The 17,364-nt window shown below is 38.8% G+C and overlaps 1 protein-coding gene across 2 annotated transcripts in view; it reads right to left on the reverse strand.

The window, feature by feature from the left end:
• Window positions 1-17,364, reverse strand: part of SCUBE2 (signal peptide, CUB domain and EGF like domain containing 2) — a 61,163-nt gene that overhangs the window by 28,046 nt on the left and 15,753 nt on the right. For both annotated transcript variants that reach the window (XM_060767161.2, XM_060767148.2), the window contains exons 4-9: window positions 15,943-16,077; window positions 6,943-7,068; window positions 5,651-5,767; window positions 3,782-3,871; window positions 1,927-2,043; window positions 789-911 (exon numbers count right to left, since the gene is read on the reverse strand). In XM_060767161.2, coding sequence (XP_060623144.2) covers window positions 789-911; window positions 1,927-2,043; window positions 3,782-3,871; window positions 5,651-5,767; window positions 6,943-7,068; window positions 15,943-16,077 — 708 coding nt within the window. The remainder of the gene's footprint in view (window positions 1-788; window positions 912-1,926; window positions 2,044-3,781; window positions 3,872-5,650; window positions 5,768-6,942; window positions 7,069-15,942; window positions 16,078-17,364) is intronic.

Consider the following 17,364-nt stretch of genomic DNA (forward strand, 5'->3'; position numbering starts at 1 on the left):
AAAATCCCACATTTTCTGCTTTGAACTGGAATATATGACAATGTGGATTCAAATATCCCAGTTGAAAGCAGGTATTGTGAGATTTTCTGCCTTGATATTCTGGGTTATATGGCTGTGTGGAAGGACCCACAGAGGGAATGAGGGAAAGGAAGGAGCAATCCCCTTCCGCTCCTTAGGTCATGCTGGCACCCTTGCACACATCAGCTATGTACTCCACAGTAACCCCAGGTTTCCTGTCCATGTAGATGCATGTTTTGACTACTGAGAACAAATATTATGTTTAGATGAACTCAAGCCAGCTCCACAGGTTTACTAAATAGCAATACCACAAATGCCATTTGGCTCACATTCCTGTTTCAATTACATTTGTTCAGTACTAAGCTAAATGCCATTTACTAGTAAGAAATAAAGCAAAAATTGTTAACTTTTTCTCACTGAAATTAATGGAGATAAAGATTATTAGTAACAAAGGCCGAAGCCACATGAAACACATTCCACAGAAAGCACAAGATTATTTCTGAATTATTATGAAGATCTCACTAGGTGTGCACACAAAAAAGATATGTACCTGCAATTATTTCAAATGGCATAAGGAGTGTGCTGATGAACAGATACCAGTTATATAATATAGATAGAAGCAAATTCTTTTGCAGTTAAGTCATTTTTTAAAAGAAAAATACATTCAACCCAGGATCGTTATTTCTGGATTACCTTAGCAACACATGATGTCTACTTTCTGAAACCATTAAAATCGTATTTAATTATGTATTGCTTTCCAGTGTACCTACCTTGACATAATTTTTCATCAGATAATAATTTAAAGCCTTTTCTACAGCTGCAATCAAAACTACCAATTGTGTTTCTACAAAAATGATCACAGCCGCCATTATTGGCCTGGCATTCATCAATATCTGTAACAAAAAAAATTGAGAAGGACAAGTAAGATGAAAAACATGATTTTCTTTTCTTTACAGACCCCAACCATGAGGCTTAAAGCTCTTAGACTATCATCAATATTTATATATTGCATCTAAATTCTTAGAAGCCACCAATCAAGTGTTTTAAAATTATAATAAAATGTTTTGTTTTGTTTTTTGTTCTCTGCTGATCAAACTAGTAATCCCTAAACAGAGTACCTAAGCTCCGTCTCAAAATTGTCTGAGAGGAAAAAATGCAAAGCTATCTTAAATTCGAGATACCTAAAACTTTTTTTTATTTTGATCTACCATGCTTCTTATGAGTTATTTGTGCACTCATTTTAATTGCTGTACCACTTGTATACTTATTTGTATTTTCTTCTATTGCTTTCAAACCAAACATTGCAACATGGAATAGGCAAGCATGCAGAAAAATAAAAATGGGAGAATAGGCTGATCTATACTTTTGGGGCATGTTTACTTTTGTGTTTTAGACCTGTGCGTCTTCTTGAATAATCAAATACTTGATCAATGTTCTAACAGTAAGTGAAGTGTTTCCATCTACAGCCCTCTACCAGCAGATGGCATTTACACAGATGGTACTATATTAGCTCAATTCCATGCAAACAAAGAGACTCCTCTCAGTAAAATATCATCTACAAGTTGACAAGAGAGGTGATTAGATAGGACTGAATACAAAAAAGCAAACCTTTTATGCATACCTTCTAAACCGTCTGAAAATGGAAACTATCAGAATGGCCACTGGTGAATCGGAACTAAATTTTCCATTTCAGATTTTCCTTTCTCATTGGCTTAGAACAGGAATGGACAACTAGAGCCCTGCACATATTGCTGGCCTATACTTATAATTATAATCCTAGAAGCCCCAGCTAGCATAGCTAATGATGAGGATTGGGGGGATTGCAATCCAACAATATCTGCATAGTTTTTTTCTGCAGTGAATCACTTGCAGACAAAAGTATTGCATACACAATAAGACATGTTCTACCTTTGCATGTCTTCCCATCGAACTGAAGTGTAAATCCAACAGGACAGCTGCAGTGAACACCTGTAGAAGTGTCCTTACAAGTGCGATCACAGCCACCATTATTGACTGCACAAGTTTCTGAAGAAATAAGGAAAAATAGAAGAGAATTTAAGAGTACCATGTGGTATTTGAAGGTCAATGTAGTCTGGAAATCACCCACTCTACTCTCCCAGCCATGGTGCTGCTTCTGGTCTAAACAGGAAAATTCTGGTGACGGCTGCTTTGTGATTCAACTTGCTGCAGTTATTAGGCTCTCCCAGGATGGATCAAGCTCTCACTTTAGTCAATCCCTGGAGAACTCTTAAAAAGTACTGACTCCCTCTACTCTTCCTGCCACAATGCTGCATTTGGTCTGGATGAGAACATGGCAGAGCTAGTGGCAAGCAGTTCCCCTTTGCCATTCACTCCATCTTCAAGCACAAATCTTTGTCACTACATACTAGCTCAGAAGCAATAAGGAAATCCCCCCCCCCCTCCACTAATGGACCCATCAGCCATCAAGATGCTCATCTGTCTCTCCCTTTCACCTTCTCTGCTCCCACTTGGTTCCTAAGCCATTTATTTTCTTCCCACTCTCACCCTACTGCATCAGCTGCTCCCAGGAGAGCCTCTTAAAAGCACCAAGTCCCTCTACTCTTCCCACCTTGGTGTTTGGTGAAAGCCATTCTGTCTGTATGTATTATGTTTATTACCTTTGAAAAGTGAGTTCTGAAAAGTTTTGTCTTCAACATAACCATGAGTCATATTAAAATCCCTAATTTTGATCCTAAAATCTGTCCTCATCTTATACATGAGTTCAACTTGTACACAAGTACATACAGTAGCTTCCTTTCTAAAAATGAATCCATATGCAAATGCAGATTTAAAGGTAACTATAATTGCAGTTGTAGCTCAAGTAGAAAGCAACCATTTCTCTCTGCAAAATTATGGTTGCAATTGCATATCTCTGTGACAGTTAACAGAAGAAAAGAGTATGACATATGGTTCCCATAGGCACCACTCAAGCGAACACACTTTAGCCCTGCCAAGAACATTACATGCCAAAAATGTAAGTAGAGGGGTGTTTACAAAAGCTGAAAATAGCTAAGGGCAGAATCTAGTGGTGGAGCTCTAAGTGTGGAACTAATCAATCTAGCAAAAATTGAGAAGAGTGACCCCTTTCCCCACTTCAGCCCCCTGAAAAGCCTTCCAGGGACAGACTATGCCCATACAGCCACATCACACCAGAGCATGGATACACTTTAAATCAGGTTTCTGCCTCCTGCAGAATTCTGAGGGGGTTTTTTTTTGGGGGGGGGGGGGGTTCATGTCAGGAGCGACTTGAGAAACTGCAAGTTGTTTCTGGTGTGAGAGAATTGGCCATCTGCAAGGACATTGCCCAGGGGACGCCTAGATGTTTTGATGTTTTACCATCCTTATGGGAGGCTTCTCTCATTGTAGTTTAGTGAGGTCCAGGACCTGTCTGGCCCAGCAGTTTAAAGGCCACTCCCTAAACTAAAAACCCCAGAATTCTACAGGAGGCAGAATCCAGATTTAAAGTGGATCCATGCTCTTGATCAGTGGTTCTCAACCTGTGGGTCCCCAGGTGTTTTGAACTTCAACTCCCAGAAATCCCAGTCAGTTTAGCAGCTGTTAGGATTTCTGAGAGTTGAAGATCAAAACATCTGGGGACCAACAGGTTGAGAACCACTGCTCTAGTGTGACGATGTCCTTAGGTCATGGAAGCTACAATATTTAAATTGTAAAATGAGAAATGGTATTTCACATAGCAAAATCAGGAATGCCACTGCCATCAATAAAAACTGAGTATTTTTACCCATGTGCAGTCGTCTCTTCACCCTCTTGTCCACGTCAGTTCCTGCAGTGGCATTGTTTTCAGAGATATCTGTTGCAACCTCATCTCTCTCTTTAAAATTGAAAGGAAAAAGAAATATGAAAAATGGATCTGCATGCAGTGCAAATATTCTTCCAGGTAATTATATTATGATATAAGTGAAGAAAACTGTCTAGCAGATCATACAATTGATTCACAACTGTGGCCTAAATCAAATTGCTAGCCCCAACTAGAACAGATTTGCTGAATCAGTAGTTCAATTCTAAGTCAACACTTACTTAAATCTCCTCCATTTTTTTCTTCCCTTAGGCCAGGGTTGTGCATATTCCAGATCACAAGGAGCATCACACCATCGTTCTGAAATGTTCAGTACTGTAATGGTGTGGGTATAGAAGAATCCCTATTTTTACTGAGAAAGGATTATATTCCTTGTTGTTGGGTGCCTTAGTCATTTATAGTGACTCTAATGTTATGAATAGCTTTTTCATAACTTATTGCAATTTTCCAGTAAAAGAAGGGGTATCATAACTTTTACAGAACAACATTTAGACATAAAGATTCTATGTAACTTCATTGAATTCACAAACAACCTAGTTACATTGGCTAACAAACAAACAAAAAGGGAATTACATTTTTGCTCAGCATTCACATTACCCATACACATTCATTCATCCTCATGCATACATCACCATTTCACCTGCTGTTTTCTTGTAAATCTGTCACTTTTCTAATACTTCCAAAACTTCTAAAACACCAAAATGCACCCTCTTTCTCTAAGAACATGACTCCAAAATCACACTCCTTTCTCTTTCCTTGAGAAAAGGAGGCAAGTGACCGGACTGTGTTCCATTGCAGATCTGCCACTCCCAAATACACCATCTCTCTCCTCCCCAAGGAGCAGAGCATGGTGGGTGAACAGCATCGCTGTCTGGCATACTTTTGCTCCAAAGTTGTAAATGATGTTTTTCTATTTTGAAACATCCTGACTCTATCTCTTTCTGGCAGACGTTGAATTTGCATAATTGGTGTTGGTGACCATAAGGCTTGTGTAGACTTCCTTCTTAAGTAAGAAACCTTGTAAACATTTCCTTAACTTAAAGAGCCATTGTCTCTGATTAAGGTAAACACGTTGTTTTTCCCCAAAATTTCAACAGTGAATCACTGTCACAATTCTCATCAACAACTTTTAATTACAGTTCCTGAGTGTAGTTGTTTTCCAGACCTGAATATTTTAGAATGGTGTCTCCAAAATTATTAACTCCCATTCATTCATCTTTCATACAATTCCATTCAAATCATACATAATATTTATCCATGACATTTAGGTAAGCCTATCATGGTGTTTTCTTGGCAGGATTTATTCAAGGAGGAGGTGCTTTTCCCTTCCTCTAAGACAGAAGGTGTTTGATTTGCCCCAGGCCACCCAGTGGGTTTTCATGGCCAAATGTATATTTGATCACAGGTCTCCAAGTTCAAACTCAAACCATTACACTGCATACTTAAAATAGTTTTTGTTTTGTTTTTTTAGAAAAATACTGTGTTTAATCTCTGAACTTGACTTGTGTTTTAACTATTTTTTTAGTCAGTGCTAGTTTGAGCCTACTTTTGGAAGAATCCAATAAATATGAATCCAATAAATAAAGGCATGAGTAATATGCATTCAGAATTACTTTCCTTCCAAACCAAGAAATTAGGGTTGTCAGTTTGAAGAATAAGTTCTCAATATGTATCAACTTCCAGGGAAAATATTAAAAAGAAATCAGTCATCCAAAAGTGGCAAATGTCTGGTAAGGAAAATGTAGGATTATAGCTGAAAAATTGTAGCTGAAAATAATACAAGTGCTCATGTACCAAGACAAATTTTTCCATTGGGATGTATTATGTATTCCGGATGACATCCACAGATAGGACCAACATCTGTATCTTCGCATGAATGCTGGCAGCCACCATTCCCATGGTTGCAAGTCACTGGAAAGAAAACAGACTGCTGAACTTGAGAAGTATGGTACTTAGAACGTTTAAGAAAATGTGCAGTTGAGAGAATGCCACTACCTTACATATGTCGTTTTTGTCTTCTATATATCTGGAAGACCTATGAGTTATTTTAATTTTTAAGAAATTCACCTGCTGTATATGTACTTGGACATAATTGTGGAGATTGTTTCCAAAAAGTACCAACTCCATCTGAACAAATGTTATAGGAATCGGGAAAAACTGTCCTGAGAATATGCACTCTTTAAAATAAAATTGTCCAAGTCCTGGACCAAGGTGATTTGATACATTTTGATAGTTTTGATCTGTACATAATATTTGACTCCTAGCCAAGAATGTGCTGCCACCTATCATCACTTTTCAATTTTTTTGGATTTGGTACCTTTTTGAAACAAACTTCGCAATTGCCAGCACAAAATTAATTACAACCAGGGACAGGAAACAGATCCAAGTTTTATTCACTGGCATTCTTGTTTCTAATAACTTATTTAATAGAATATGATATAATCAATTATAATATTCATTACATTATAAATATTTTCATTTAAATGGTTGAGGAAATGCAATGAACAAGTATCACAAGTCATCAGCAAGCAATATTTTCAATATTCAATTTCAAGAATTGCAGTTTCTCTCAGCTGAACATCACGAGGAACTGACAGAGAAATCCTTCAGGTGCCAGCTCCAAATTACCGTAACCTCAATTAAGTTCAATGGGTCTTTTTCCCAAGAAAGCAGTCATAGGCTTCTAACCTTTTTTTTTTTTTACTAGAAAGTCAAGTTAATCCACAGTACCTGAATTCAATGCTGGACACAGTTTATAGCCAATAATAATCAATTAATACAAGATAAAGACTTTTTATAGATGGCAATGTCTGGCAGACTCTTAAAAAAGCAATAAACATGTGATGGCGTATTCTTGGTGCAAATAAAACATATGTCATCATATCAACCTTAAATCTGACTATCTTTAAATGGTCAACAATGCTCTTCATTCATTTTCATGTTATCAGGGTTTATTCAGCCAAATGAGCTTTTAAGTAACATCATCCTTGGAAAGGAAGCCTCAGTTTCACAACTAAGAATAGAAATGTCTGAATTCTACTTGCTCGCTTAGGGAAAGCATGAGGTAAGTGTAAAATGTTGCATACAAATACAGTCTCTCTGGTTTCTGGCCAGTTCAAATCCAGGTCTGCATTCACAGGCCACTCCTCCTTTTGGTGCTTCTTTGCAGATATGTGCACAGCCATGATCTTTATTCATACAGCTCAAACCTTCTGCAAAAACAGTAAAAGGGATGCATCAGTGTTCTCTGTGCCTACAGCAGATGACACATGCTAGATACAGCATTTCAATAAGCACCAGATAATCTTGAAACCATCTGAACAAAAAGATCCCTGAACAAAAATTTATGCAGCAGCTGCTGAAGCTTAATATGCAATATCCCTATTACTAAGTCTATTCTTATTTTTTAATCTGTCATGACTATAAGGAACACAAAATGGCAAAATGAAGGCATGACCCAATTGTATCTTCACAATTTTATTGCAAAATAATCAGGAGAAAGAAGAAAAATAGATAGGTAAGCATACTGAGAACTAGTCATAGAAAGGGCTAGACTATACTGCACCACATAATACTATGAATGTTTCAAATATACAAATTTGCCTTCAGCATGTACTGTATAACCAATAATTCAAACAAAGGGGAATCTGCTGACAGAATGTTTGAATCTGAATAAATCAGTAGATCAACACTGTTACCCAGATTTCCAAAGAGATTTTGAAGAGGAAACTGGGTATCCAAAAAGTCCTTGTCAACTGTGGACACGCCAACAGCATGGGAAGATCACAGGATATACATGCAGGTGTTGCCTCTTTTTCAGCAAACACTAGTAGATATAGACTCTGTTTCCAGGCTTTAGCTGTCCAAAGCAAAAGAAGTCTTAGTTTGAAACTGAGCAGATTATTGTTGGTCAGATGTTAAACCAAGCTCTTGGCAATATTTCTTTACTTGATAATGTTTTTGCAAGGTTAAAAACAAGGATAGTCTCAAACTTGGGACAAACGTGTATGTATGTCTGTAAGACAGAGGAAGAGGAAACTGGATATCTGCAAGGTTATAATCAGGTCTCCCACCCAAACTGGGTGGATTCATTACATCACTGCATCCTCATCAGTTTGTATTCTCTATTCTCAATTCAACTTTCTGACCTCAGAAGTAGGTCCAAAGCTAGCTATATTTAAGTACAGTTATAACATAGTACCAAAACTATGGTACTAATGCATTCGTCTCTTTAAAGCCACTTCACATTGTACATAGAAATATAGTTCCAGGGTGGCCAAATGTGTCAAGGAGATGTATGCCATCACACTTTAAAAGGAAATGCAGAAGTCAACAAGCTCTGCAGCATTTGCCCCAATCACTGGTGTTGAGAAGCACTCTAGAGCCAGACTCTCAACCCCAAACTGAAATGCAAGAGACCCCCCCCCCCCCCATTGCTCTTGGAGAGGAATGCCAACAATCCCTGAGCCTGGTTACAGCACTGGGCCAGAACACTATTCTCAAGCTCCACAGTCCATGGAGTTGATAGACCAAGGATAGCAGAATGCCTGACACCCAGAACCCTTGAAGAGCTGAATGAATATCAGGTCCCAGGGCTGTGGGCTACCCCTGAATGGATTCCCACTTTGCAAGGAGTGAAATATCAGTGGGAGTTTCGGGAGCTTCAGGACTGGAACATGAAAGTCTTCAGGCCCTACCAGATCACACTGCTCACTTGGAGCTATCCCAGGTACTGCACCATCTAGCCTGCCTGGTCATGCTAAACTCGTGCATCTTGCTTTCTCAGCACCCTTCACTCCTCTTCAAAATCAGCCACCCCAGGCATTACTTAAACTTGTGGAAGCAACAACTTAAAAGTAGAAACATTATTCATTATCTTTTGTTCTATTTTTAAATAACAACCAATTTGTCTGTTTTCAACATTGAATTGAAAACAAAGTAAACATTAGAATATTTTCAGAGTGAGTAACCAACTATTACATCACTGTTGCTGTTGTGGTTAATGTCAATTATAGATCTCCCTTCCTCAGAAATGCTCATGAGCATTTCCTTTTGTTATTATGAAACCTTACCAGTAATGCCACATTTAGGTATTCTTTTAAATTACAATAACATGTTACACATTATTCACAAATAATAAGTATGGTAACAGTCATTCATTAAACAGCTGTCCTTCTTGAGGAATGCTCAAGTTGTAGTATAGTCTCCATTATTTTTGTGGTACAGCCTCCATTATTATTTTCCAAAGACTGCCAACTTCAACGTTTAATAAAATTGGCAACCTTTAGAAAATAACAATGAAGACTGTAATATATATGCTAAATGTACTATTACCACCACATCCATTGATATGTTATCACTTTGCGCTGACTGTTGAGCATTCATTATCTTGAATTCTAAAATCCAAAATACTATCTTCCTAAGGAAATTGCTGCACTGTGAATGTCAATGAACCTATTTTCTTGCGTGAGACAACAGCCACACAAAATGCTGCTGAAAACTCCGATTCATCTGAAGATTTTAAACAGAACCCACGGAGCTAGTCTGAGGGGGAAATATATGAATATATGAAGTCCACATTAAGGAGCAAAACACAATCTCAAGGGCAACTTTGTTTGTTCCTGGAAGCAGATGGGTGAATTTTTATAAAAATGATTGCATAAAAAGCCGTATTGTTGGTTCTGTTGCTACATCAAAGTCTCACAGATGTTGTAGACCACAGCACCTATCACTGAACATAGAAAAAGTGTGAATCAGACGAAATCTGGTTGGACTTACAGCCAAGTGTTTGGATTTATCTGCAGATCAGTTCCTTACTAGATTTCTCTCATCTTTTTGTGCTGCAGGCATATTACCATTCCAAGAAAATAAACAAGAATTGGCAATGTGTTCCTGAAGTTCTGTAACATTTCAATCAAGCCTGCTCTCTTCTTAACACCCCTGTTTTTGCCTCCAATAGACTTTCTTGAAGAAGGCGGCTTTGAGCAACAAAGGAATAGTTGCTACTTTGCTTTGATTATTCTGCTCTACTGGCTTCTTGATTCCTTTCCCACAGTGAGAAAACTAACAAGACAATGATGCCTTCTACCCAGCAGAATACACAAAAGATGCAAAGATCGCCCAGGGAAAACTGGCAATCACTATTATGCTGTCAGTCAGGCTCTGTGCACCACAGAGCACCACAAATTAGCCTTATTAACTCCACTGTTTTGTGGCATTTGAAAGCTTCAGCATGCCTTGTGATCTGTCTGTTAACTAAGAGGTGTTTAAAAAGCATTAAAGAGAATTAACAGCTTAGCTTCTGCTAACAGTGTAACCTCTTTGTGCACATTCAGAGACCAATGGAGACATCATTCATTCAGGTACTTTGGCAAAGTTCACTGAACCCACACTCTTCAAATACTGAATTGGTACTTGCATAGTTCTCCATGCGGAGAAAATTTTGAACTCCTCATCTGAGAGCTATGGGAAGAAAAGAAGGCATTCCAATGCATAGCATGCACACTGTTTAGTGCAATGCACTTGGACTGAAAGGCAGTTGCTCAGATATTCAAACTGTTATTTATTATGATTTTCATTATCTATGGATAGATATATAATAAAAGCAACACAGGTGAAATGACGTAATCAAAGCTAAGAGTAGAACAAAAAAATTGAAAGACAGTTGTATCTGCTCTTTGGGCTTTTTCAGAAAGAAAAGTTGTATTTGCTAATTATATTCAGTTCTTCTTACAATCTTAGACCTATACATAATGATTAAAAACCTGGTTTTGGTCAAGTAAACAGAAATATAAGAAACAAGGCTGGAGAAGATAAAAGAGAGAGAACAGGCGGCAATGAGGGAATATAGAATTACGTTTATCTGTAGAAGCTGGACAAGGAGATTGATTTTTCAAAAAAGCAAACAAACACACACTCACACAAATGGCTTGTTTAGACTCTGAGGAGTTCATTTAGCAAGCAGATGACACACAGTTTCTATACTGAGACTATGCCGCCATTGGTGTTGGTATTACTGTGAGTAACTGTTGCACAGTGTTGACACAGTTCATCCTATCTTCTAGCAAAAGGTTACCAAAATATAAACATGCAGAGAAAAAGAAATTCCAAATCAATATGGCATTTGACTACCATAAGTTCTGGGACTATCCAGTTGATTTAATGTTTCCACAGACAGAAGGAATAGAAATGATAAACTGCACAGTAGAAATAATAACATAAAACTTGATTCTTTGGAAGATTAAACTAAATTATACCAGCTGGATGTTAAAGTGGCTAAAATTATGTTGACACACCTAAATCAATTCAAAATATGTAATCTATAATTATCTACTATAAAGACATTGCTAGGCGTTTAAAGATGGGTGCCTACAGATGAGTAACATTAACATGTGCTAATTTATTATTTATTTATTTATTATTTATTTATTTATTAGATGCACTTATTGACCGCCATTCTCAGCCCTTACGGGCGACTCATGGCGGTGTACAGTACACATAAAAGGACAGTTACAGAGGCCAGTATCAACAACATATGACTATACAACAAATACAAACTACATAAAAATCCGCTTCGTCTCTTAGTAGAATCATAGCCAGTCTCATTTTCCTTATACCATTCCAGTTCTCATTACCGTAATGTTGTTGCTTAGCACTTAATTAAAGGCCCTCTCGAACAGCCAGGTCTTAAGGCTTTTTCGAAAGGACATGAGGGAGGGCGCCTGTCTGATGTGTGCCGGGAGAGTGTTCCACAGCCGGGGGGCCACCACCGAGAAGGCCCTCTCCCTCGTCCCCGCCAGCCGTGCCTGTGATGCAGGCGGGATCGAGAGAAGGGCCTCCCCAGACGATCTCAAGGTCCTCGTGGGCTCGTAGGCCAAGATGCGGTCAGAAAGGTATTTTGGGCCGGAACCGTTTAGGGCTTTGTAGGCCAAGACCAGCACCTTGAATTGGGTCCGGTAGCAAATCGGCAGCCAGTGAAGCTGGGACAACAAGGGCGTTGTGTGCTCCCTGCTACCCGCTCCAGTTAGTAACATGGCTGCCGCACGCTGGACCAGCTGAAGCTTCCGGGCCGTCTTCAAGGGCAGCCCCACGTAGAGAGCGTTGCAGTAATCCAGGCGGGATGTGACAAGAGCGTGTACCACCGTGGCCAAGTCAGACTTCCCGAGATACGGGCGCAGCTGGCGCACGAGCCTAAGCTGTGCAAATGCTCCCCTGGTCACCGCTGAAACCTGGGGATAAGTAATTTATACTTATATATGGAGCCCCGGTGGCACAATGGGTTAAACCCTTGTGCCAGCAGGACTGAAGGCCGACAAGTTGAAGGTTCGAATCTAGGGAGACCGCAGATAAGCTCCCCTGTCAGCTCCGGTTCCCCATGTGGGAACATGAGAGAAGCCTCCCACAAAGACGGTAAAACATCAAACATCCGGGCATCCCCTGGGCAACATATTTGCAGACGGCCAATTATCTCACACCAGAAGTGACTTGCAGTTTCTCAAGTTGCTCCTGACACACACAAAAACTTGGATATGAAAAAAAATCATGGTTGTATTTTACTTTTACAAATGCCAAAGCCAGTCAATTGATTCATGTCCAAATAAAATAATTGTGCAATCAATTTGTATGCCAACCCCCAGATCATCCCAAATCAACCACTTATCTTCAGTTACAATTAACTTTTCTGAACAGCTATGAAAAAAGATGTTTAAAAGAACAGGTTTATTACTTTTTTGCTTCATTTATACCCAGCTTTTCTTATCCCCATAAGCAGCTTATAACTCTGGCAAGATTCAGTGCAACTTAAAACATACTCATAAAACCTATCCCATATACTAAAAATAGTTTAAACAGTTAAACAATAAAATACATAGAATCATAACAGATTAACATATAAAGTTTGTGGCTATTTCTTGGTTTTTAATGTACTGTATTTGTCAGGAGGTAAAAGGAAGAATAAGAAAGATAGGAGAAGGTGAAAAGAAAATCAAATTTGGTAAAGGAGAAAATATGAAGGATGAAAAAGGAAACATTCAGGGTACAAAAAAACCAAAGGGAGCCTAGAAAGATAAAAGGGAAAAAGCAGAGGAGGAGATAGATGCAGAACATGTGCCTTTTTTCCTGTCCTCAACTCGACAGTTTTTGTGGTTGTCTCTACTTTATAGAGACATGCGCCTCTCCACTCCACCCAACCTTCCAACACACAGGCAAATATCTAGTTGTACTGGATACGATGCCTTGCATTTTCCAGACAGGGCATTATATCTGCATAAACATACGTCTGTGTGTTAGAAGTTGGGGGGGGGGGGGGTTGAGAGACATACACATATCACAAGAGAGCAACAAACACACAAGAATCTAATGCAGGGGTCCTCAAACTAAGTCCCGGGGGCCAAATGCAGCCCTCCAAGGTCATTTACCCGGCCCTCGCTTAGGATCAACCTAAGTCTGTTACGACTTGAAAGTACACAACAACAACAACAACAATCCTATCTCATCAGCCAAAAACAGGCCCACACTTCCCATTCAAAAACTAATAAATTTATATTTGTTAAAATTGTTCTTTGTTTTAATTATTATATTGTTTTAAAGTGGTTTTTGCACTACAAATAAAATATGTGCAGTGTTCATAGGAATTCATTTTTTTTTCCAAATTATAATCCGGCCCTCCAACAGTTTGAGGGACTGTGACCTGGCCCTCTGTTTAAAAAGTTTGTGGACCCCTGATCTAATGCATACTCAGAAACCAAAAGAAATTCATGCCCAAATAATTTAACCATTTAGAAAGGCAATGAACCCATATTTTCTTTCTTCCCAATTCACTTCTCCATATTTCTCTTCTTACTATACCCTTCTCTCCATCCCTCCCTCCCTCAAAGCAAAACAGACCCTACACCACTCACCTAGCCTTAGTGAAAGAGTTCAATAAGCCATATTTCACATTCATTTATACATAGGATTTCCAGAGATTTCATACATTTCAACTATATATTATTTTCCACATTGCCTACTTAAGATACACATTTGTACTGTGTGTCTTGCATTTTTGTGTATACGCATACTTATTTTCACTTCAATTTCTCAATCCATAAAGGAGGGCTCGTCTGTTAACTTACTTACTTTCCTTTCAAATGTTGTGTTTATTTAAGCACAGCTTCTATATTTATCTTAAACTTTCTAAATCTATACATTTTGGCTGTGTAAAATACTAACTAACCACAGCTTCAGTGGAAACTCCCTGACTTAAAACTACTACTTTCAGGTTATTGCCCCAGGGGTACCTATAAAACGTTTATGCACTGAAGCCTCTCATTTGGCATCAAATTTCATTTCTGCAAAGTGGAGTTATTTCCGTTCTCTAAAACTGGCTCCTTTGAAACATCTCTCCTTCTTAAAACGTTAAAATCATTTCAGATAGCTTCACAGGGATAGGTAGTGCTTCTGTTTTTTGTTTTAAATACCCCTTTTCCTCTATAAAATACACTCTTCAAATGGAGCATATCGACCTTTGTTTGCTTGGATCTTCATCCAAGAAATCTTACAAACAGCATCTGACAGAACGTAACTAGAATATCTGCAATCTCCTCTCTTACTCTTCCCCCTTAAGACTCTGGCCATGCTGACTTCATGATTCGAACATTAGGCCATCCTTTACTTTGCCTCCTCCTCCTCCTCTCTCCAAGTACTTTTTGTAAGAACTAGTTTGATAAAGAGATCTGGGTATCTCAAAGGCTTGCACACTATCTTGTGATAACGGCTCTAGACCATACTAAGGCAAACCTATCACAGGATTTTCTTGTCACAATTTGTTTGGTGATGAGAGGGTTGCCATTTGTTGTCTTATAAGGATGAGAGGGTGTGACTTGCCCAGAGTCAATCTTTGGATTTCCATGGCTGAATGGGGATTTGAACCCTGGCTCCCAAAATCATAGTCCAACACTCAAACCATTATGCCATGCTCATAGCAAGTAGCATTGCCAGAATGAGAACTAACATACATCTTAAATCTTTAATGGTTGTATAAAGGAGGAATTCCATCAGGCACTGTCTGTCATATAATGAAGTGACACCACATACCTGTTGGAATGAATTCTTATATACAACCACTGGAAGATACAGCAGCCCTCCCAGTTTTAACTCTGCCAAACCTAATAGGTAGTGGTGGGTTATGGTTAAATAGGATAATGTCATTGGCCTTATAGGAGATAGTGTATTGTAATGGTTTCAATGTTGGACTGTGAGTCTGGAGATCAAAATTTTATTCCCTGCTTGGCCATGGAAACCTACTGGGCGACTTTGGATGAATCACACATTCTTAGTCCCAGAAAACCCCGTAATACCGTAGGGTGGTAGTGTCAAACTTGTCTCCACCCCCAGATTTTTGGACTTCATCTCCCAGAATTCCTAACCATTGGACAAGCTGGCTAGGGATACTGAGAGTTGAAGACCCAAACATCTAGAGAAGCACAAGTTTGATACCTCTGCCTTAGGGTCACCATAACTTGGAGACATCTTGAAGGCATCCAACAACAACAACATTAGCCTATGCTGAGTGGCACTGGCCATTCAACTCTCTACATGGTGACAAAACAGCTGCTTTATGCCTTCAAAAATATTTATCAGTTTCCCTTAACTCATAGTGTCTACCTACTGATACCTACTTTAAACATAATGCTCAATACAAAAGCAAGAACACAAGCCTGGGAGCTGTTCTGGTGTTAAACGCTGGGGGTTACACAGTTAGTGTCACACACAAACCAGGCATGTGGGAATTGTACAATGGATTTCTAGCATACCTAACAGAACTTATTAAGGGACCCAGATGAAAAGCTTTACATAAGAACACAGGAAGCTGCTTTAGAATGAAACATATTAGATAATCATTCAAAACAGTATTCTTAAGGCAGCAGCTTACCAAGATTGTAGACAGGCATTTTTCTAACCTTACATGGAGATGTAGGATTCAAACCCATATAAAACAGGACTCAAAAGACTTAGTACACTTAGTACACCTAGCAAATCTACTAGAGCACTAGAGTCGGACTTCTTGGGGAAGTAGCAGAAGGAGGAACCCACGAGGTAGGTTTTACCTTCTGAGCGATGAATGCAGGTGTGTTGGTTATCACTGAGGAAGAACCCATCATTACAAGAACACTCATAGCTGCCCACTGTGTTGACACAAACATGTTGGCAGCCTCCATTGTTAAGCAGGCACTCATCTGTATCTGAAAAGAGAATAAGTAGAAGATTGCTACTATCTATTTTTGGTCATTAAAGCTGCATAGAATATGTTAATTAAAATCAGGACAAAAAGGCACACAATCTTACTATCTTTGTCTCTAGACACAACAGAATCCAGTAATACAGTTAAAATTTACATGATTTAAAAATATTTGGACATGCTTACTTAATATTTTCTGATGAGCTATTACGTAGAATTTTACATAGTCTAATGGCAAAACCTAAAATTGTAATGGCTGCATAGCTTTCAAGGTTCCAGGCTGTTACTTTAAGTCTACCTATTCTACAACAATACCTTTACATTTTTTTGTTCATTTAAAGGTGATGAATCCTCTGCCAAAAGGACAAACAGAATTAACATCTGCATAAAATACAAATGGACTTTGTTTAACCTTCTTTTGTCTGAAATAATAAATGCAGAGGTCTAATGTACAATGCTGGATCTTGCACAATACTAGTCAGCAGCTGGTTAGTCTTAAGGAAACAAGCAAATAACAGCAGAAAATGTTCTTGTGTCAGAAAATCATCTGGAGACCAAGAGTAAAGAAGAACAATTTGCCATGTAAGGTCTTGCACAGGGACAGCCATCAAGAAGTCCCTACCTCAGCATTTCTCAACCTCGTGTCAGGACCCCTGGGGGGTCATGAGGGGGGTGTCAAAGGGATCACCAAAGACCATCAGAAAACACAGTATTTCTGGTTGGATCATGGGGGTTCTGTGTAGGAAGTTTGGCCCAATTCTATCGTTGGTAGGGTTCAGAATGCTTTTTGATTGTAGGTGTAAATCCCAGTAACTACAACTCCCAAATGTCAAGGTCTATTTTCCCCAAACTCCACTAATGTTCACATTTGGGCATATGGAATATTCGTATCAAGTTTGGTTCAGATCCATCACTGTTTGAGTCCACAGTGCTTTCTGGATGTAGGTGAACTACAACTCCAAAACTCAGGGTCAATGCCCACCAAACCCTTCCAGTATTTTCTGTTTGTCATGGGAGTTCTGTGTGCCAAGTTTGATTCAATTCCATAGTTGGTGGAGTTCATAATGCTCTTTGATTGTAGATTAACTATAAATCTCAAGAACTACAACTCCCAAATGACAAAATCAACCCCCCCCCCCCCACAACAACCTCACCAGTATTCAAATATGGACGTATTGGGTATTTGTGCCAAATTTGGCCTAATGAATGAAAATACATCCTGCATATCAGATATTTACATGATGATTTATAACAGTAGCAAAATTACAGTTATGAAGGAGCAACAAAAATA

The sequence above is a fragment of the Anolis sagrei genome, chromosome 1 (assembly GCF_037176765.1).
Source record: "Anolis sagrei isolate rAnoSag1 chromosome 1, rAnoSag1.mat, whole genome shotgun sequence".
NCBI lineage: Eukaryota > Metazoa > Chordata > Lepidosauria > Squamata > Dactyloidae > Anolis > Anolis sagrei.